The sequence below is a fragment of the Terrapene carolina genome, unplaced genomic scaffold (assembly GCF_002925995.2).
Source record: "Terrapene carolina triunguis isolate 2854851 unplaced genomic scaffold, T_m_triunguis-2.0 Scaffold85, whole genome shotgun sequence".
NCBI lineage: Eukaryota > Metazoa > Chordata > Testudines > Emydidae > Terrapene > Terrapene triunguis.
The window spans coordinates 12712552-12736314 of NW_020664436.1; the positions used below are offsets into that span (position 1 = coordinate 12712552).

General features: G+C 46.2%; 1 protein-coding gene across 1 annotated transcript in view; it reads left to right on the plus strand.

The window, feature by feature from the left end:
* Positions 1-23763, plus strand: part of SRD5A2 (steroid 5 alpha-reductase 2) — a 76312-nt gene that overhangs the window by 30066 nt on the left and 22483 nt on the right. Inside the window, exon 2 of the mRNA XM_026649566.1 lies at positions 14085-14248. Within this exon, the coding sequence (XP_026505351.1) occupies positions 14085-14248 (164 nt within the window). The remainder of the gene's footprint in view (positions 1-14084; positions 14249-23763) is intronic.

Below are 23763 nucleotides of genomic sequence, written 5' to 3' on the forward strand. Positions count from 1 at the left end.
TCCGTGTTATCACCGTCTGAAAGACTCCAAAGAATCAGGAAGAGGCCACGTAGAAGCAAGGAAGACATGTTGCATGAAGTAATGCAGCATTCAAGTAATGAAAATCAAAAAGTGCGGGAGAGTGAAAGGAGGATCCACCAGCAGAATGAGGAGCGCCGGCATAAAAGTGCGGTGCTCCGGCAGAAAAGCACGGATCAGCTGATAAACATAATGGAGCGCCAAAGCAGACTCTATCCAGGTGCTTGTAGCCATGCAGGCAGAGCACTACCGCGCCCGCCCTCCCCCTGCAGCACTTGTCCCAAAACTCTTTCCCTTGTGTCCCCATGTCACCTTCAACCCACTTTCCCCAACATCTAGGTTCCTACCGCTACCAGCTGCCTCCAACACTTGTAGCTTCACCACCCAGCCCTGAAAACTACGACCCTTACCCACTGCACTCAACCCCCAACACCATGCCGTATAGCCATCCTGAAGTGCAGCACTCATTGCACAGCACTCCAGACAGGAAGGCTGAGTATGATAACAGGACATATGCAAATCTGTGATTGTACCGTTCTGCACCCCACCCCCTTGCCCTTTCTGTTTCCCAAGCAGTTGTTGCTTTTCAATAAATGAATTTTTTGGCTTTGAAAACATTCTTTATTATTGCATAAAGTAAAAGATACCTTAGCCCAGGAAAGAAACAGGCACTGCAAGTCAGCGTAGCAAACACTGATTCCTATTAACATTGGAACCACTGCACTTCACTCCCGTGCAGGGCACCAGACATTACTAGAGGCTTTCAGCCTCAAATTGCTCCCTCAAGGCATCCCTAAATCCTTGCAGCCCCACTCTGGGCCCCTCTAATAGCCCTGCTCTCTGGCTGTTCAAATTCAGCCTCCAGGTGTTGAACCTCTGAGTTCCTTGCCTGAGTGAATCTTTCACTCTTCCCTTCATAAATGTTATGGAGGGTACAGCACGTGGATATAACCGCGGGGATGCTGTCATCGACCAGGTCCAGCTTCCCATACAGAGAGCGCCAGCAGCCCTTTAAATGGCCAAAAACACACTCCGCAGTCATTCTGCAGCGGCTCAGCCTGTTGTTGAACCGCTCCTTGCTGCTGTCAAGGCTCCCTGTGTAGGGTTTCATGAGCCACGGCATTAAAGGGTAAGCGGGGTCTCCAAGGATCACAATGGGCATTTCGACTTGCCCTTCAGTGATCTTCTGGTCTGGGGAAAAAAGTCCCAGCTTGCAGCTTCCTGAACAGGCCAGTGTTCCGAAAGATGCGTGCGTCATGCACCTTTCCGGGCCAGCCTGCGTTAATGTCAATGAAATGCCCACGGTGATCCACAAGCGTCTGGAGAACCATAGAGAAATACCCCTTCTGATTAACGTACTCGGAGGCTAGGTGAGCTGATGCCAGAATTGGAATATGCGTCCCATCCATCGCCCCTCCACAGTTAGGGAAACCCATTTGTGCAAAGCCAGCCACAATGTCATGCATGTTACCCAGAGTCACGGTTCTTCTGAGCAGGATGCGATTAATGGCCCTGCAAACTTGCATCAACATGATTCCAATGGTCGACTTTCCCACTCCAAACTGGTTTGCGACCGATCGGTAGCTGTCTGGAGTTGCCAGCTTCCAGATTGCAATAGCCACCCACTTCTCCACCGTCAAGGCAGCTCTCAATCTCGTGTCCTTGTGCTGCAGGGGGGGGGCAAGCTCATCACACAGTCCCATGAAAGTGGCTTTTCTCATCCGAAAGTTCTGCAGCCACTGCTTATCCCAGACTTGCATGACAACGTGATTCCCACCACTCAGTGCTTGTTTCCCGAGCCCAAAAGCGGCGTTCCATGGTGGCAAGCATGTCTATGAATGCCACAAGCAATCTTGTATCGTATGCGTTACTCGAGTCAATATCATTGGAGCCCTCACTGTCACTTTGGATCATAAGGAATAACTCGACTGCCAAATGTGACGTGCTGGCGAGACTCGTCAGCATACTCCTCACCAGTTCGGGCTCCATTCCCGCAGACCGAAAGGGAAGACAGAGCGTGCAGTACAAAAACGTTGAAAGATGGTGCCAAATGTGGACGGAAGCACAGGGATTGCTGGGATGCGAACCAATGCATCATGGGGCATTGGGACAGGACCCAGAATGCCCTGCCCCCCTGCCTCCTTCCCACAAGCCACAGTGCCAGAATGGGAAGAGGTGCTCTGTGGGATAGCTGCCCATAATGCACCGCTCCCAATGCCGCTGCAAGTGCCGCAAATCTGGCCACACCAGTGCGCTTGCAGCTGTCAGTGCGCTCTCCAAAGGCAGGTTTAACTCAAAGCACTCTGTAGGGTATGTCTACACTACGAAATTAGGTCGAATTTATAGAAGCCGGTTTTATAGAAATCGGTTTTATACAGTCGATTGTGTGTGTCCCCACATAAAATGCTCTAAGTTCACTCTACTTCCCTGTAAACTAACCACCCTCCCCTCCCCCCTTCGAGCACCGCTTGCAGAGGCAATAAAGTCACTGTTACTTCACATTCATGCATTCTTTATTAATTCATCACACAACTAGGGGGATAACTGCCAAGGTAGCCCGGGAGGGGTTGGGGAGGAGGGAAGGAAAAGGACACACTGCAGTTTAAAACTTTACAACTTTAACACTTATTGAAGGCCAGCCTTCTGATGCTTGGGCAATCATCTGGGGTGGAGTGGCTGGGTGACCGGAGGCCCCCCCACCGTGTTCTTGGGCGTCTGGGTGAGGAGGCTATGGAACTTGGGGAGGAGGGCTGTTGGTTACACAGGGGCTATAGCAGCGGTCTCTGCTCCTGCTGCCTTTCCTGCAGCTCAACCATACGCTGGAGCATATCAGTTTGATGCTCCAGCAGCCGGAGCATCGACTCTTGTCTTCTGTCAGCAAGCTGACGCCACCTATCCTATTCAGCCCGCCACTTGCTCTCTTCAGCCCGCGATTCAGCCCGCCACCTCTCCTCTCGTTCATATTGTGCTTTTTTGCACTCTGACATTGACTGCCTCCATGCATTCTGCTGTGCTCTGTCAGCGTGGGAGGACATCTGGAGCTCTGAGAACATATCATCCCGAGTCCGCCATTTTCTCCTTCTAATCTTCACTAGCCTCTGCGAAGGAGAAACATTTGCAGCTGGTGGAGGAGAAGGGAGAGGTGGTTAAAAAAGACACATTTTAGAGAACAATGGGTACACTCTTTCACATTAAATTTTGCTGTTCACATTGCACAGCACATGTGCTTTCATTACAAGGTCGCATTTTTCCTCTTATATTGAGGGTCTGCCGGTTTGGTGTGAGAGATCACTCACGCAGTGCCAGGCAACAGAATTCGGCTTGCAGGCAGCCATGGTAAGCCACAGTCTTTTGCCTTTTTTAACCTTCATAACATGTGGGAATGGTTTCAAACAGCAGCGCCCTCATTTCCCATACCAAGCACCCGTTGGGTTGGCCATTTAAAATGGGTTTGCAATGTAAAAGGAGGGGCTGCGGTTTCTGGGTTAACATGCAGCACAAACCCAACTACCCCCCCACCCAATTCTCTGGGATGATCACTTCACCCCTCCCCCCCACCGCGTGGCTAACAGCGGGGAACATTTCTGTTCAGCCAAGCAGGAATGGGCACCTCTGAATGTCCCCTTAATAAAATCACCCCATTTCAACCAGGTGACCGTGAATGATATCACTCTCCTGAGGATAACAAAGAGAGATAAGGAATGGATGTTGTCTGCATGCCAGCAAACACCGGGACCATACGCTGCCATGCTGTGTTATGCAATGATTCCAGACTACGTGCTACTGGCCTGGCGTGGTAAAGTGTCTTACCATGGCGGACAGGATAAGGCAGCCCTCCCCAGAAACCTTTTGCAAAGGCTTTGGGAGTACATGAAGGAGAGGTTTCTGGAGATGTCCCTGGAGGATTTCCGCTCCATCCCCATACACGTTAACAGACTTTTCCAGTAGCTGTACTGGCTGCGATTGCCAGGGCAAATTAATCATTAATCATTAAACACACTTGCTTTTAAACCATGTGTAATATTTACAAAGGTACACTCACCAGAGGTCCCCTGTGTGCCCTCAGGGTCTGGGAGCATGCCTTGGGTGAGTTCGGGGGTTACTGGTTCCAGGTCCAGGGTGATAAACATATCCTGGCTGTTGGGGAAACCAGTTTCTCCGCTTCCTTGCTGTGAGCTATCTTCATTGTCTTCATCATCATCTTCCTCGTACCCTGAACCCGCTTCCCTGTTGCATGATTCTCCATTGATGGAGTCAAAGCACATGGTTGGGGTAGTGGTGGCTGCACCCCCTAGCATGGCATGCAGCTCCGCGTAGAAGCGGCATGTTTGCGGCTCTGCCCGGACCTTCCGTTTGCCTCTCTGGCTTTGTAGTAGGCTTGCCTTAGCTCCTTAATTTTCACGCGGCACTGCTGTGCGTCCCTGTTATGGCCTCTGTCCTTCATGGCCTTTGAGACTTTTTCTAATATTTTGCCATTTCGTTTACTGCTACGGAGTTCAGCTAGCACTGAGTCGTCTCCCCATATGGTGAGCAGATCCCGTACCTCCCGTTCGGTCCATGCTGGAGCTCTTTTGCGATCCTGGGACTCCATCATGGTTACCTGTGCTGATGAGCTCTGCGTGGTCACCTGTGCTCTCCACGCTGGGCAAACAGGAAATGAAATTCAAAAGTTCACGGGGCTTTTCCTGTCTACCTGGTCAGTGCATCTGAGTTGAGAGTGCTGTCCAGAGTGGTCACAATGAAGCACTGTGGGATAGCTCCCGGAGGCCAATAACATCGAATTCTGTCCACACTACCCCAAATCCGACCCGCAAAGGCCGATTTCAGCGCTAATCCCCTCGTCGGAGGTGGAGTAAAGAAACCAGTTTAAAGGGCCCTTTAAGTCGAAAAAAGGGCTTCATCGTGTGGACGTGTCCAGGCTTAATTCGATTTAACACTGCTAAATTCGACCTAAACTCGTAGTGTAGACCAGGCCTACGTCTGCAAGTGTAGTCATGCCCCAAGTTTATTTAACAAAGAGATTTGTATGGTAGCAAACAAAAATATTGGATACAAAGGGTTACCTAGAAAAGAAAAACAAACGCTTTCTATGACCCAAACTTAACTAAAACTTTATTCTTCTGTCTAAAAAAGTTTCTCTCATCCAAAGTTCTTCCCAGGGTTTTCAGCCAAGTCTGGCTGAGGTCCATTTTTCATTATGCAAGCCCACTGCCAGTTTACTTTCTCAGGAAAGGATAGCTGGGGATCCCTCTGCACCCCAGATATAGTTTCAAAAGTTCCTTGTCTGTACTTGTAAATAGGATACCCCAACTGGTTTTGTTTTTGTCCTGCAGGACTCACAATCTATTGATTGGCATTGGCATTGGCATTGGTATTGGGAGGGAGGGTTAGCTCAGTGGTTTGAGCATTGGCGTGCTAAACCTAGGGTTGTGAGTTCAATCCTTGAGGGGGCCACTTAGGGATCTGGGGCAAAATCAGTACTTGGTCCTGCTAGTGAAGGCAGCAGGCTGGACTTGATGACCTTTCAAGGTCCCGTCCAGTTCTAGGAAATAGGATATCTCCATAAAAAAAAAAAAAATTTTGCTCGGACTGTAAAGGGGCATCTGTTGTGAACTGTAGTAGTAGTAGGCATCCATCAGTCTCAAGAGACCATGGGTATGCGCCTCTGAGAGGTAAAGAATTTGTATTTACTCAGCTGGTTTTATGGCAACCGCGAACGTGGCTGAAGAGACCCACTCAAGAGAGGCAATCTGTCACATTTAAAGGTGATGTTTCGACCTTTTGGCCTCTGCCTTCTGTAAGCTCTTTTCTCCTCTGTGAAGCTGGACTGCTTCCTCTCGTAACTCCAGAGACCTTTGTAAAGTTCTTGGTTCCAAAAGCTGCGGTCTTGAGTGTGATTTTCCCATTTGTCCACCTCTTCTCACATGCACACATCCTTGAAATGCAATTTTGGGCACCCTTTGGGTCTTTTTCCAGATGCCAATTGACCATAGAGGATGTCCTTTGGGATGCGCCCATCGTTCATTCAGCACACATGCACAAGCCAGTGGAGGCATCTCTGTTTGAGGAGTGTTTGCATGCTGGGTATGCTCGCCTGCTTGAGCATCTCAGGCCTGGGCTACACTAGCGGGGGGGTTGGAACTAGCGTAGCTGAAGTCAAAGTATCTTAGTTCGACTTACCTGGCTGTCCTCATGGCGGCAAGTCGACTGCCGTGGCTCCCCCGTCGACTCCGCTTACTCCTCCTGCCAAGATGGAGTACGGGCGTCGATTCAGGGATCGATTTATCGCGTCTCGATCTGGCGGGTAGTATAGACGTACCCTCAGTGTTGGTGACTCTGTCCCTCCAGGAAATTCCAAAGATTTGATGAAGGCAACGCATATGAAGGCTGAGCCTCTTTTCCTGGTGAGTATGAGGTCCATGTCTTGCTCCTATACAAACATGTACTGATAACACATGCACGATACGCACAGATCTTTGTGTGTTCTATCAGTTTGTTGTTTTGCCATACCCTCTTGCTCAGTCTAGACATTGCTGTGGTGGCTTTTCCAATGCTGATGTTGAGTTCCGTTTCAAGTGAAATGTTGACTACGATAGTGGATGTGAACTCATTCACCACTTCAAATTCATAATTGTTGATCTTGATGGAGGGTGCTTCCTCAACTGCTTGGCATATTATGTTAGTCTTTTTTAGGCTTATAGTAAGCCTGAAGTCTTGGCAGGCTTTGGAAAAACTGTCCATTAGGCATTGAAGATGAGCTTCTATGTGGGTTGTCACTTCTGTGTCATCAGCGAAGAGGAGGTGTTGGATAAGGGCCTCCCGAGTCTTAGTTTTAGATCAAGGGGAGGGATAGCTCAGTGGCTTGAGCACTAGCCTGCTAAACCTAGGGTCGTGAGTTCAATCCTTGAGGGGGCCATTTAGGGATCTGGGGCAAAAATCTGTTTGGGGATTGGTCTTGCTTTGAGAAGGGGGTTGAACTACATGATCTCCTGAGGTCCCTTCCAACCCTGATATTCTATCTGAGTCTTGCTAGATTGAACAGCTTTCCATCTGATCTTGTGTGCAAGCAGATCCCCTCAGGAACCAAAAGCTTGTTTCAGTAGCAGGGAGAGGAAGATCCCAAGCAGAGTTGGGTCAAGTATATAACCTTGCTTAACCCACTACGAATCTGGAAGGCCTCAGACACTGAGTTGTCATATTGGACTGTGACGTATCATGCTTGTGGGGGACATCCAATCTTTTCTAGAAGTGCAAATAGTCCACTTCTACTGACAAAGTCAAAAGCCTTTGTGAGATCGATGAAGGCTATGTAGAGGGGCTTTTTTTGTTCTCTGCATTTCTCTTGTAGTTGTCTCAGCGAGAAGGTCATGTCAATAGTAGACCTTTCAGCTCTGAAGCCACACTGTAATTCAGGATAGACTCTGTCTGCAAGGGTCTGAAGTCTGTTCAGGACAACTTGGGCAAAGGCTTTTCCCATAATACTAAGAAGGGAAATGCCACGATAGTTGTTACAGTTGGTCCTATCATCCTTATTTTTATAGAGCAGGGATAGGCAACCTATGGCGAGCTGATTTTCAGTGGCATTTTCACTGCCTGGGTCCTGGCCACCGGTCCGGGGGGCTCTGCATTTTAATTTAATTTTAAATGAAGCTTCTTAAACATTTTAAAAACCTTATTTACTTTACATACAACAATAGTTTAGTTATATATTGTAGACTTATAGAAAGAGACCTTCTAAAAATGTTAAAATGTATTACTGGCACGCAAAACCTTAAATTAGAATGAATAAATGAAGACTTGGCACACCACTTCTGAAAGGTTGACGACCCCTGTTATAGAGTGATGATGTTGGCGTCTCTCATTTCTTGTGGTACTTTGCCTTCTTTACAGCATAGGAAGAGCAACTCATGAAGATGTTGCAGTAGAACAGGTTTTCTGCATTTTATGACCTCGGACGGTATGCAGTCTTGTGGGCCAGTCACAATGGGCCTTACCATTGTGAACTGTATAATACTCAATTTGCACATGACCAGGCAAGGAGAGAGAAGCATCTCTTAGCCCCTTTCTGGCAGCACAGGTGCTGGAACAGGGGGAGCCAGGAGGCCAGGCCCATCCTCTTTTCACCATGGGCCCCACACACCCCCTCCTCTTCCCCCTGAGGCCCCACCCCCCGGAGCCAGGTCAGGGTAAGAGCCACGCAGGCTCCCTGGCCTCGCTCCGGCTTCAGGTACTTATGATAACTTTTTAAACCCTCTCTGATTATTACATGTACCTCTACTTATTAGGAACTCGGGGGGAAGAGAAGGAGCAGGGGTGGGGCCACAGAGGACGCAGGGGCCCCTGGCCCCCTCACTTTTGGGAAGGCTCCTCTGCCCCTGCCTGGCAGGCTTATGTGGCCTGCCTTAACTCACAGACCTACAGAACATAATTTTCAGCATATATATATAACTCCACCTATTTCCCATACATACATCTTGCAATGATTATGACTACTAGCGTGATACAGGCTTTCATTCGAGACCTTACATGACATTCTTTGTATGCAGCATTGTTGTAGCCATATTCGTCCTAGGATATTAGAGGGACAAGGTTGGTGAGGTAATATCTTTTATTGGACCAACTTCTGTTGGAGAGAGAGACAAGCTTTTGAGCTTGCACAAAGAGGTATGAGATAGCTGTATATAGTGTCAGTTACAATGACTTGTATGTTGTGGACACCTACCTATCTATCTTAGATTCTTATATGGAGCCCATTGCTATTGTATCTGAGCTCTTCACAATCTTTCATGGATTTATCCTTACCACAGGCCTGTGAAGTATCATTTCCACCTGTCCACTAGGAACTAGATGGAGATGACTAATTTATTTCACAAAGGGCATCTATACAGCCTGTAACAAAGTTAGAGTTACTACTGACTTATGTCTGATAACCACCTAGAGGTTAAATATTCTGTATCTCATTACCAATCTGCAGAGCCACACAGACTTCTGCCCAGTAATTTTCTAAGGAGCTAAGTGGAACTTACATGGAATCCTGTTAATGGGAAACAGCAAGTTTCTCTTTCAGTGGTCTTTCAGGTCTTTTGTACTGCAAACAGATTTGTTCTGCCTCTAGCAGTCAGGTCACTGTTGTTCTGGCAGGATCCCTGGTCTCTTGGTCCGGGGACTGATTTATTTTGTCTTTGATGGACTGCCAAGTTGTTTTCCTTGCTGCATATGCTGTTTCCTCCTCTGCAGTGTAAGTTGTTAACTTGGCAGTATGCAGGACTGTGATATTGGCTTGGTGCCATCCTTCTCTTAATTCATTTTAAGCAGCTATTGATGACACACTTACAGAGTTTTTTGCTGTGTGTTGGCATATTACTTACCCCGTTTTTGGTTCATAGGTTTTCCAATTTTTTAAAGATATCATTGCCAAAAAGGCCCTGAGACTTGAGACCAGTTCATGTAAGTATAAATCCCTAAATGAAGTTTCTGTTGCTCCTGCTGATCCCACTGGAAGATTGAAGCCATAAACTGCTTGAGTTGTATAGATATTTACCCTACTGCTCACATGGGGTTTGATTACACTGGATTGGCACAGTCGTATTTACTGATTATTGCTAACCCCAAGCATTCAAAAACCATAAATCAAGCTCCCAAAATCATGAGATTGGCTTAAAATTCATGAGATATTTTAAAAAAAAAATTGGTTTCTTTTATCTGCCTTCTGGTTTCTGAGCTTTTAGCATTCACTTGATTCATGTTTTCAAGGGTTTTTCCACAACCATGAGGACTAGAAACTTTACTTTTTTATTGTTTGTACAGTGCCTAGCACAATGGGGTCCTGGTCTATGACTGGGGCTCCTGGTAATAGTACTAAATAAATGAAAGTTGGCATTCTGGAGCCATGGGCTTATGTGAGAAGCAGGGGCTTCAAGAAGAATATCAAATACAATGAGATTTGTAATAAAATTGTGAGAGTTGGCACTTTACTGTGTTCAAATTATTTTGATTTAGAAATTGTTACCTGACTGAGGCACTCATTTCCCACTATATCTGTGCTGTATCCATGCTCTGGTTTGAACGCAGACTTTGGAGGGAAGTTTATATTATTGTGAGGTTTGCTCTACTATGCTTTGTCAAAAAACAACAGAAATATTAAATGGCTTTTGTTTCCCAAGAAGTGTGCTGACTGGAGGGAGAAAGAACATTCTTGTGGTTAAGCCATTGAATTGATAGGGATGAGCCTCTCCCACTTCTTTCATATTAGATTCACCTGAGGCCTTGGCTACACTTGAGAATTCACAGCGCTGCCACGGCAGCGCTGTGAAGCGCAAGTGTAGTTGCACCGCCAGCGCTGCGAGAACTCTCTCGCAGCGCTGCAAGTACTCCACTTCTCTGAGGGGAATAGCTTGCAGCACTGCGAGCGAGCGTACAGCGCTGCAGGCGCTGATTACACTGCGCTTTACAGCGCTGCACTCGCTGTGCACGGGGGGGGGGTTTCACACCCCTGAGCGCAGCAAGTTGCAGCGCTGTACAGCGCCAGTGTAGCCAAGGCCTCAGTGTTGTTCCCTGCCAGCCATTTAGGGTCCTCCTCCCCACCCCAATCAGTACCATCTGCATCTAAGCCTTGCATACTTCGCAAAATGTGCAGGTCCTAACATGCTTTTTACAAAGCCTGCAGCAAACTGATGTGTGTAATATATCAAACTGAAATCTGCATTAAATATACTTTTAAAAGATACACAAGTATATTTAGGAATGTGTCGCATTGTGGTAGTACCATGGGGTCCCTTTGTATAAAGCACAGTACAAACACATGACAAAAAGATGCTCCCAGTCCCAAAGACCTGTATAATACAGTTTAAAAGATGTTTATTATATATGTGGTTTTTAAAAAGTGGTTATGTCTTTAGTTTTGGGTACTTATGATAACTTTTTAAATCCTCTCCGATTCTTACATGTACCTCTATTTATTATGAACTCTTTGAGAAATGATGTTTGAAGCTCTTACAAGAGTCTATTTTGCAGATATGACGAACCAAGAAATTGTTAGTGATGTTTTTGAAAAGTTATCATAAAAGTTTCTATACATTTTTCTAGTGACTTGTCCATTTCCCATATCTCAAACTCCTCGTGTAATATGGCCCAAACATTCCAGATAAATCCTGACTGGATTGATTTATTTCTAGTGAAGCTGAAAGGATGATGGGTTAGCTGAAAATTGGTCTTATTTCTAGCTAGCTTTACCTTTAACTGTGGAAGGATTGGATCCCTTCATAATATGAGCTTTCTCCTTTGTATAAATTCAATAATAGTGGAAGTCTTGTTACTTTCTTCTATTTTATTAAAAATATATATGGCTTAAACATTCGGGAAACCCCTCTTGAGGTCATTTTCGTTACAATGGTGCAGTGAAGACAGTATCTTAAAAATACTGATAAATTCTGGTAACTTCCATAAAAGCAAATAAGTGTATTATAGCTAGGGTGACTATATTTCCCAAAGGGAAAACGGAACACCGCATGGAGCTAGCCCCAGCCACTCACCCAAGCCCCCTTCCCCACGCAGGGCTGGTGTCGCTGCTCACCTGAGCCCTGCCTGCCCCCTGCACAGGCTATGGCTGGCGTCGCTGCTCACCCGAGCCCTGCCTGCCCTCCTGCATGGGGCTGGCATCGTCACTTCCCTCCCTGCCCCCCACATTTTCTTCCACACCCCACTTTTTTTTTTACAAAAGTGGGCATTTGTCCCATTTGCTCTTGCCAACTGATCAAGTTGGCAAGAGCAAACGGGACAAATGACCACTGTTGCCAAAAAAAAGTCAGGACGGCCAGGACAGGGCTTAAAAAAGGGATGTACGGTCACCCTATTATAGCCCATAAAATTGTAACAAGTGGTTTGTGAGTGTGTGGCTTATCAAAGTGAATTGGTTAGCAGTTCTCAGATTTCATTGCACCGCGATCTCCTTCTGACAACAAAAATTACTACACAACCCTGAGAAGAGGAACTAAAGCCTGAGCCCAAGCCCCACTGCCCTGGGCAGGGGGGGCCAAAGCCTGAGGGCTTCAGCCCCGGATGTGGAGTGGGGGAAGGAGGGCAAAGCCTGAGCCCTGCCACCCAGGGCTGAAGCCTTCGGTCTTTGGCTTCAGTCCTGGGCGGTGGGGTTCAGGCTTCAGTTTCAGCCCAGGGCCTGAGCAAGTCTAATGCCAGCCCTGGCGACCTCATTAAAACGGGGTTGCGACCCACTTTGGGGTCCTGACCCACAGTTTGAGAACCGCTTAACCTAATCCCGCAAGTAAAGGTTTAAAACAAATGGTAAAGTGGCATTAATCACCCCAACCCCTATATACAATGTATAGTTTAAAGAAAAAAATAAGCAAAGGGGTGAGGACACAAGTGAATACATAGAGACTAAACTTCCCCTTCACTGTTGCAGAGTTTCTCTGTAATCCATAACAGCAGAAGTAAATTCCGTAGTGAACAAATCAGTCTAAGGCATGAGTGAAAGGTTTTAATTACATGAATTTTACAAAAAAAACAATCAGACTAGGAGTCTTTCCGGGGCTCTAAATATTATTTGTATCCTAGCATAAAGATTTCTCCCCACAAATAAATAATTCTGCACAAGAATTATGTCAAGGCACAGATACCACATTTTTAAGGTCGTCTTGAATCCCAGATCAAGGGTACTGTCACAACAATGATTGGAATAAAACTATTTCCTATGCAGATGTTTCTGTGGGTGTTTAAAAGAAAGCTTTCCGTTGTAGGTAGAAGACCTTGGGAAGTGGCTTTGGGGCATTTTTTTTAGCAGTACTTTGATGTACTCTATGTATGTAGATGCTTGACTTTTGAGGAAGACCCTACAGATAGGGCTAGATCAGATCTCATAGGGTGGCATCCAGGTGGGTAATAATGAGGACATAAAACTATCATAAGCTGATCCTTTCTAGTGGAAGAAGATAATACTGCTGTGGCAGGCATCCATCAAGTGCTGCTGTTACAGTCTCCCACGTAATTTTTCATAGTTTGTGAGTACGTTTTTGGTCTTGGAAGAAATGTTTATGGTAGCTTTTTAGTTTTACAAGGTTCTGTGTAGATTAGAAAGTGCTGTGTGAACAACGGGGGAGTTTGGTCTCTGCCTTGGTTTCTGACTAGAGTCAACTCTTGAGGCCAAGTTGCTCCCTGCGTGCTGTTTAACCATCTGATTTCGGGACTTTGTAAATTAAGCAAGTTATATGTAGAATATGCCCAGATTCTCTGTCTCATTTTTCATCCACTGAGGCGCCAACTTGCAAGGCCCTGAAATTCTGCTACCACTTGGGAGAGAGGGGAAACTGACACTGGTGTCAGAATGGGACACTAGTGTCAGACATCAACAATGCTTAGCATTCATACAGTGCACTATAAACACCAATCCATTTTCACAACATTTCTATGAGGGCGGATAGAAAACGCGGTCTCCATTTTATAAAGAGGGGAACCCAGGCAGAGAGGCCAATTGACTTTCTCAAGACCACAACGTGTGTAAATGAGGTGCTCCCTGTCCTCTGCTCAGACAACTAGGGAATGTTCCATTTTATAGCTGAGTATACAGTTCTGTAATGCTGCCTGTTCTCATTGCTAGTTATTTGTATTACTTATGCTCATGTAGTTTTATTTATTTTGATCCTCCAGTACATTTAGTAAAGTTTGTTTCTCTACCATACAGAAACTATTAGTAGACATGTCATGAGTAGTGTAAAGATGCTCACACTGTCACACAGTAATATCCCATTAAACAGAGAGATCCATTGATTATATCACCATATAATGTTTCTCTAAACAAAAGCTCACTGTTGAAATGATCATTGTATTGTCACTAATGTTTACATGGTTAGGATTTGTAAACCTGTTATAAACTTCCTAAATAAAGACATAGTGAAAAAAAATAGTAAAAGAATTATGTTAGCATGGTGTCAGCCCACACAAGCTGAAAATGTTATATTATTTTTTTAAACCCAGCATTTTACCAAGATCTATTTATGTATGTGTTTATATGTGGTGTTTACTTCTGGTTTGACTGTGTTTTTTATCTACCTTAGGACGTTTATTTACTCATTCTTCACGAGAGGCAGAACTTTCCCACTGCAGATACTTCTCTTTGGCATGCTATTCTGTATCTATAATGGTTTCCTTCAAGGGTACTACATGATTTACTGCGCTCAATACCCAAAAGATTGGTTCAGTGACTTCAGATTTACATCAGGTAATTACAGACTACAGGATTTCCAGTATCTACTCTCCAAGCAGTTTGTAAGCATTTTGAATTGTGTTCTAAACTTTATTGCACCTGTGAGTCAAAGTCAGTGGTGATGGGAATCAGCACAACACCTGCCTGCTGGCATAGACGCTGACTCCGTGAGTATTCCGGGACTGAAGCACCCACAGGGAAAAAATGGTGGGTGCTGCTGAGCACCCACTGGCAGCCCCCCTATTAGCTCCCCTCACCCCTCCAGTGCCTCCCGTCCGCCAGCAGGCCCCGCGGATCAGTGCCTCTCCACGCCTTCTCCCTGCCACAATCAGCTGTTCTGCGGCATGCAGGCAGGAGGCTGGGGGGAGGGGGTGGAACTGGGTGGGAAGAGGCGGGGAGGGGTGGAGTGGGGTGGGAAGAGGCGGGGCATGGGTGGGGCCTGGGGGAAGGGGTGGAGTGGAGGCGGGGCCTGGGGCGGAGCCGGAAGTCTGGCACCCCTCGGCACTTTGAAAAGTTGGTGCCGGTGCCTGCTGGCCCAGATGTAAAGACTAAAAAGAACCATTTTTACAATGAAAATAGAGGAGTTAAATGTAGTAGGTTTTTCCCAAGCAGCCACCTTTGAAAACACCTGCTGTTAAAGCACAGACTCAGATTATTAGCCTTGCTATAGCCTTCTTGGCACCACATTAGACCACTGCTTTGTTAAGGCCTGAGGAGTTGCAAATTCCAAATGAACTTCTCAGGCCTTGTCTACACTAGGGATTCCCCCTAATTCCAGCAGTCGATGGCCATTCACCATTGGAGTTGCACTGCTGCAGACAAGACAAAGCCACAAGCTCTGCTGGTGCAAATTGTGGCTTTCCTTGCCCATATGAGGTGCTTGCACTGATGCAGCTATACTGATGGCTGGTCACTGATGGATGAAGTCAGGGCAAATCCCCTATGTAAACAAGGCCTCAGAGACTAACCTCCTTCTCCACCTGAGGCACATGCAAAGATTCAAGAACAAATTTGGTCCTGGTGTAAGTAGGTTCAACTCCACTGACTTCAGTGATGTAATATGCTGGCTGAATTTGGCTCTGGAAATTCACTGAGAGTGAGTTATTGAGCAGGGGAAGCCAGTTGATGTTACTCATGTTGTGCTCAGCTCAAGGGAAGATTCTTAAAAACGTGAATACAAGAAATGATGATAAATGGGGGGAGGGGGGTTGGGCGAACCTTCTTTTGGGCTTTTTTTTTTTTGCCTATGTAAAATGCCCTTACTTATAACTAGGGCCCTATATATTCTGCAACATGCTGGGGATCTGTGTTCTGCAGAAAGATCTCATGACTTACTATTTGAATTGCAGTAATGCCTGGAGGCTTCAACTGAGGTCAGAGTCCCATTGTGGTAGACCAGGGGTCGGCAACCTTTCAGAAGTGGTGTGCCGAGTCTTCATTTATTCACTCTAATTTAAGTTTCGCGTGCCGGTAATACATTTTAACGTTTTTTAGAAGGTCTCTCTCTATAAGTCTATATTATATAACTAAAGTATTGTTGTATGTAAAGTAAACAAGGTTTTTTAAATGTTTAAGAAGCTTCATTTAAAATTAAATTAAAATGCAGATCTTCTCAGTTTAGTGCAGTAGTTCTTAGCCTAGAGTGCACGCACCCCTTGGGGGTGCGAGCTGCCCTTTCTGGGGGTGTGAGACGTGCGAGATTTTTTTAGAAGGTAAATCATAGAAAACACAAATTAAGCACAGGCACATAAGTACTTTGTTTCATCAGGCTTATGTATTTATTAACATTATACATGTTTTAACAATTACTGTAATATACAAACAAAGTTTTTAAGTTTTCAAGTTTTTAAGCTAATTGTAGTGTAACGTTTGATAAGGGCTGCGGAGCACTGGGACCAGGCCAGGAGCAGAGCCCTGTGCTGGCTGCCGGTACCCCAGGCCGGCAGGAGGGCTAAGCAGGGCCAGAGGCCCGGACCCCGGCTGGCAAGGGGCCGGCGGACGGAACTCCAGACCGTCAGCGGGCTGAGCGGGGCCAGCGGACAGAACCCCAGACCGGCAGCAGGCTGAGCGGCTCAGCCCGTCCGCCAGCTCCTGCCAGCTGGGGTCCCAGCCACCATTCCGTTCATGCAGGCTGGCAGCGGGTTGAGCAGGGCCAGCGGCTGGGACCCCAGCTGGCAGCAGTGTGCCAGTAAAAATCGGCTTGCGTGCCGCCTTTGGCATGCGTGCCGCAGGTTGCCAACCCCTGTGCTAGACACTCAGAACAAACCTAGCAAAAGTTTGCCCCTGCTTACAGTCTAAATAGACAAGACAGAGTGGGGAGGCCAGAGAGGTGAAAAGACTTGCCCAGGGTCACACCACAAGTCAGCAGCAGAGCCAACATAATGCGAGGTCGGGGTGAGTTATATACAGTTAGTATTACACTCCCCTTTCTTGCACCTCAGCTTAACTCCTTCCTAAAAGCAAGGCCAGAGTTCTGTCTTTTCAGAAAGTATTACACAGCGTAAAAACCCTGAATTTTGGTGTAACAGCTTCCAGTCACTTTCAGAAAAAGAAAGTACCACACAATTTGCCTGATAAACAAATATTTATATATAATGCAAACAAAGAAAAGCAGTGTAAAGAGTAGTTGAAGTATTAAATAACTTGTAAACAAAAAGCTATTGGCTAGTAAATCTGTGTGTCCCCTTCCATACAGACTTTCACAAACTTGCTGCTGCTATTAAAAATTCAAGGCTTTAGCATAACACCTACACTCTACTTTCACACACAAATAAACAGTCTTGTTTTCCTCCTGATCACCTTCAGAGATGATTTTCTCAGTCTATAGTGTGGTCCAAAAGGTAGCACACGTCACCTGAATTTGTTGGACCTGGAATGAAGCTGCAGAGGCTCTCCATCCCCAAATCAAACAGATATGATCAATGGATTCTTCTGGCTAGCAGTTCTCAGTACTCTGTTAATAGAAGATTGGCTCTCCTAAGCTTGTGCATCAGACAGGAAGATTGTGTTTATAGTCAAGATGTTAGAGGTGCTCATGACCCAGCCCTGACAACCAACGCTGACCTGCCAACTATAATGTATCTCACATGACACTCATGCACTTAGCAACCCAGTACACTTTCCTGCAGGACCACTTAGATATGGCTTATTCAGCTGAGCAGCAGTAATGTCTGTAATTGTGTCCAGCAGCCAGTAGGAGACGCTGTAATACACAATCTGCCACATACTCTTCCTCCTGATGAATTACAGTGAGAGAAGCAGCAGTGAGAGGAGGAGCAGGCAGCAGACTCCAGGGAAAAGACACCAGTTCTACTGCCAGGCTCCCCCAGCTTCTGACAGACAGATAGCACTCTCTTGCCTCCAGCTAACCCTTCCAGATGCCAAGCCCTGCCAGACTCTCGGTTGTCCCCCCCCCCTCAATTTTCCACCCAATTACCCTCAGGCATCTGTCAGCAATTCCAGACTCACCAGTGCTCATCCAGTGTCTCCAAACACCTTTGAACACTCATTCACCACCTTCCCCCAGACTCCTAGCACTGCCCAGCACCCACCTCTACGTCCCAGATGCCCTCCAGCACTTGCCCACCCATATACCTTCTGTGACCTATCCCAAGTACAGCAGCCAAGTTCTGCACAGCCCCATATCCTGCCCCTATCACTGCTCAGGGCAGGGTCTGTTGATCATAAGATGAATTTTATAATCATATGTAAATAATTTGCAAATACTGGATCAGACCCAAGTTCTATCTGGTCCAGTGATCTGTCTCTAATAGTGGCCAGTACTAAATGCTTTAGATGAAAGTGTAAGAACCCTGAAATAAGCAGATGGATAATTTGCTCCCCACATTAGGTCTCATTTTGATCTCTGATCGTTAAGAGATTGGCCTAAGCCCTGAACATGAGGTTTAATATCAATTCCAATATTTAATTATTATTATTATTTTTATTATGATAACTGGATATTCTTAAGTATCAGAGGGGTAGCCGTGTTAGTCTGGATCTGTAAAAGCAGCAAAGAGTCCTGTAGCACCTTATAGACTAACAGATGTATTGGAGCATGAGCTTTCGTGGGTGAATACCCACTTCGTCGGATGCTTGTAATGGAAATTTCCAGAGGCAGGTATAAATATGCAAGCAAGAGTGAGTCAGGCTAGAGATAACAAGGTTAGTTCAATCAGGGGGGATGAGGCCCTCTTCTAGCAGTTGAGGTGTGAACACCAAGGGAGGAGAAACTACTTTTGTAATTGGCTAGCCATTCACAGTCTTTGTTTAATCCTGAGCTGATGGTGTCAAATTTGCAGATGAACTGAAGCTCAGCAGTTTCTCTTTGAAGTCTGGTCCTGAAGTTTTTTTGCTGCAAGATGGCTACCTTTAAATCTGCTATTGTGTGTCCAGGGAGATTGAAGTGTTCTCCTACAGGTTTTTGTATATTGCCATTCTAATATCTGATTTGTGTCCATTTATCCATATAAATGCCCAATCCCTTTGTAAATCTTGTTACATTATTGATCCCATGGAACTCATTGCCACAGTCTAACTACACATTGTGTGAAAAAGTATTTACTTTAATCGATTTTGAATTTGTCATCTTTTAATTTAATTGAATGTCCCCTTGTCCTTGTGTTACGGGACAGAAAGAATAAAAAGCTCCTGATCTACCTTCGCTAAACCATTCATTATTTTATAGACTTCTATCATATGCCCTCTTATTCAATCCCAATCTTAAATCCTTCTTGATACGAGAGTTTTTCGAGGCCCTTAATAATCTCTTTGCCCTTTTCTGGGCCCCTTCTAGTTCAGTGACAGCAATATATCCTTTTTGAGGTAGGGTGACCAGTTCTGCACACAGCATTCCAGATGAGGCCAAACCACTGATTTATATGAAGGCATTATAATGTTCTCCATAATATTCACCATCCCATTCTTTATACATCTTAACATTTAGTTTGCTTGTTTGACCGTAGCTGCACATTGAGCAGAGGTCTTCACTGAACTGTTGACGGTGATACCAAGTCCCTGTCCTGAGTTGATGGAGTTAATTTAGAACCCTTTAAGGTGTATTAATAATTTATTTTTTTCCTCCAAAATGCATTATTTTGTATTTATCAGATCATCTGCCATCATGTTGCTCATTCACCTAGGTTATTCAGATCTCTTTGAAGTTTCTCACAGTACTCTCTCTGGATCTGACTAACCTAAATAACTTTTGTGTCATATGCAAATTTTGTTACCTCACTACCTGTCCTCCTTTTCCAATCACTAACAGATGTATTAAACAATACAGGACTTGGTACAGAACCGTGAGTCACATCACTGTTAAATTTTAGTCATGATGAAAAATGCCCATTTAATACTACTCTTTGATTTGTTTCCTAGCTAGTATTTGATCCATTATAATGCTTGCCTCTTATCCCATGACCTGGCTTCTTTAGTAGTCTCTTCTCTTCTCTCTTGTCAAAACCCTTTGGAAGCCTAATGACATTGTTGGGTAGTTCTCTTTTATCTGCTGTTTCAGTGAGGCATTCAAAAAATACTAAGGGCTTGTCTATACTTACCGCGCTGGTTCGGCGGCAGGCAATCGAACTTCTGGGTTCGATTTATCGCGTCTTGTCTGGACGCGATAAATCGAACCCAGAAGTGCTTGCCGTCGACTCCGGTAATCCTGCTCGGCGCGAGGAGTACGCGGAGTCGACGGGGGAGCCTGCCTGCCGCGTCTGGACCGTGGTAAGTTCGAACTAAGGTACGTCGACTTCAGCTACGTTATTCACGTAGCTGAAGTTGCGTACCTTAGTTCGAATTGGGGGGTTAGTGTAGACCAAGCCTAAGAGTTTAGTGAGTCACGATTTTCCTTTCTAGAAACCATGGTAATTAGACCCTATCATATGATCTCCAGGTGTGCTATTATTCTGTTTTTAATTATCATTTCAACCAATTTGCCAGGTGCAGATGTAATGCTACTGGTCTATAATTCCCCTTATCATCACTAGAGCCTTTTTAAAATATAGGCACAACGTTTGCTACAGTCCAGTCCTCTGGACAGTGACTGTTTTTAATGAATGCTTTTTGTTAGCATTTCATATTTGAGCTCTTTCAGAACTTTTGGGTGTACACCATATGGGTTTGGTGACCTATTGCTTTTTTAATTTTCAATTTGCTTCAGCACCTTCTCTTCTGATATCGAACTCTCTAGCAACATCTCATATTTATTACCAGAAAAGAGCAGATCTGGGGTAGGAATCTCCCCAATGGTTTCACCAGTGAAGACTGATGCAAAGAAATCATTTAGCTTATCAACAATGTCCTTTTCAACCTTAACTTCTCCCTTTAACCTCTGGTGCTGCACTGATTTTTTTTCACAGGGTTCGTACTACTGATGTATATGAAGACTCTCATTGTTTGTTTGTTTTCACACCTTCAGCTATTTGCTCTTCAAAATCTATTTTGTCTCTTCCAATTTCCCTCCAATTGAATGCCTGCTTTAATCTATGCCTCTGTTTATTGGCTTCATTGGGGCAGATTTTCAAATGTTGAAGGATTCCTGTTTGGGGTTGAATAGCTTCTCGAACCATGCCATTTGGTTAATTCATTGCCTTCCTGGTTCCCTTTTTGTTTAGCTGTACATGTGTCTTCTGAGACCTTCCCCCCCAATAGCACACATGCCACCTCTAAGGATTTTACTTCTTTACTTTTAACTTTAGGGTATTAGTTCAGAATTTGCATAAAATGACACGCTTGAATAAACTTTGGCGGCTATGTGGATATACCACCCTGGGTCATCTTCAGCAAAGGGTTCTGAATAACTCTTATATTTATAGAATTTTCACCTTGAGCTCTGATTGGCTCTGCTCTCAGGCTGAAGATGTGTAGGATATACAGAACAGTTTGCCCATAATGGAAACTTTGTTTATGGCTTCAAGAAACTTTTATTGAGCAATCTCAGTAATTACAACACCCTTCTGGATGTTACTTGGCACTCCCAGCTGAGTCCCTAATTCCATTCTCTGCACAGAGACTTCAAACGAATCCATTCTGCCTTCCTATTGCTCCTTCTCCTCTTTTTGGACTTAAACGGCTACAGTGTTGTGATGGGGGGTACCAGTCAATATCTGCCCCCTGCCAAAAATCCTGTTGCCTTGGTGCACCCCGCCCTAGAGAAGTGGCACTTTAACAAGAGACTGGCATCAAGTTTGGGATCTCTGTAGTTGTCTAGAAAGGCCTCCCTGGGGCAGTGGCTGGTGGAACCAGTGAGATTTGGTCCGCTAGTGACTAAAAGGACTGAAGCAGGCAGCAGCCAATCAGGGCCCAGCCGGCCAAATAAAAAGGGACGGTTGTTTCTGTCAAATCAAATGGCAGTTCCTGGGAGAAGCCAGGGTAGGGAGGGAGGATGGAAGGTAGAAGGATCAATTGAACTTCCCTCTATCATAACCCAAGAGGCCAGGCCAGGTCAGGCCTATTGTTGACCACACTTTGCAGTAAGGTCATGGAGAGACCTTATTATTGAAATTAGATGAGCTGACTCAGGGCCGGCTCCAGGCACCAGCCCAGCAAGTAGGTGCTTGGGGCGGCACGTCCGGCTCTTCGGCGGCAATTCGGCGGTGGGTCCCTCAATCCCTCTCGGAGGGAAGGACCTGCTGCCAAATTGCCGCCGAAGAATGAAGCAGCGCGGTAGAGGTGCCGCCAATCGCGATTGCGGCTTTTTTTTCCACCGCTTGGGGCGGCAAAAACCCTGGAGCTGGCCCTGAGCTGACTTCATGAGACACCACCTGACTCAGGCGACAAGTATATAGCATGGTTACGTTAGAAGAAAACTGAGGTCTTCTGAGTCCTACTCCAGTGTTGTATTTACTGCCTCTCACATGCACTGTTGGATTTTGTAGCAGCCCACAGTGCATGGGAAAACATTCAAATCTAAACATTTGAATTGAATTAATACTGTGTTATTCATTGTGAACTCAATGTGCTGAGTGATTCCTGTGAGGTGCCAAATGCCCTCAATTCCCATGCAATTGGAATCAGGTCCAAAATTAACAACATGGCCAAAGATTAATTCAATACAAACATTAGTGAATATTTCCTCAAGTATTTTAATTGGCTGTAACAATGCTTGCTCCTGATGCATGCACAAGATGGGGCTCTGCTGCAGAATGTCAGCAGTGGCACATAGCAGCGGCTGAGCAGGGTTTGATGAGTCAAAACAGGAGTATCTGCTGCTAGGGGAGGTTGGGATTTTAGCCATTTTGCGCTCGCTGCTGAGGGATCTGTCTTCCCCCGCTCCCTTCTGCTTGATAAGAAGGGTGTGAGGGCTCAATCTATTCACTTCACTCTAGGCTGCTGGGAGCAAGAGGAGAATTCACTCCCCTTCTCATGACTGTTGGGAGGGGACTGCCCCTCCCCTCTCCATGATGGTCTGGAAAGGGCCCAGAGAGCTTTGGACAGTTTTTTCTGTCTCCTGACTTGTGGACACAGAGAATGAGAAGATCTGGTCACTCCTGTTCACCCTAATCTGCTCAGGCACTGAGAGGGGGGGAAAAGGCTAGGGTCAGGGCCGGCTCTGGCTTTTTTGCCACCCCAGGCAAAAAAGCCTCCCGCTGCGCGCCCCCCCTCCCCCCAGAGCGCGGCAGGGAAGGGTGCCGAGCCTGGCCGCGGGCCGCTCTCGCCAACCGGCCGGAGCGCCGGGGGGAGGGTGCCGAGCCCACCGCGGCTCCGCTGGCGGCCGGAGAGCCCGGCCGGGGCTCCGCTCTCCCCGGCGGCCAGAGCGCCGGGAGGAGGGCGGGGAGCCCGGCCGGGCTCCGCTCTCCCCGGCGGCCAGAGTGCCGGGAGGAGGGCGGAGAGCCCGGCCGGGGCTCCACTCTCCCCGGCGGTCCCTAGTCTGTAGCTGTGCATGGGATTCTTCCGTCCTAAGTGCAGGACTCTGCACTTGTCCTTGTTGAACCTCATCAGGTTTCTTTTGGCCCAATCCTCTAATTTGTCTAGGTCCCTCTGTATCCGATCCCTACCCTCTAGTGTATCTACCACGCCTCCTAGTTTAGTGTCATCGGCAAACTTGCTGAGAGTGCAGTCCACACCATCCTCCAGATCATTAATAAAGATATTAAACAAAACCGGCCCCAGGACCGACCCTTGGGGCACTCCGCTTGAAACTGGCTGCCAACTAGACATGGAGCCATTGATCACTACCCGTTGAGCCCGACGGTCTAGCCAGCTTTCTATCCACCTTACAGTCCATTCATCCAGCCCATACTTCTTTAACTTGGCAGCAAGAATACTGTGGGAGACCATATCAAAAGCTTTGCTAAAGTCAAGGAATAACACATCCACTGCTTTCCCCTCATCCACAGAGCCAGTTATCTCATCATAGAAGGCAATTAGGTTAGTCAGGCACGACTTCCCCTTGGTGAATCCATGCTGACTGTTCCTGATCACTTTCCTCTCCTCTAAGTGTTTCATAATTGATTCCTTGAGGACCTGCTCCATGATTTTTCCAGGGACTGAGGTGAGGCTGACTGGCCTGTAGTTCCCCGGATCCTCCT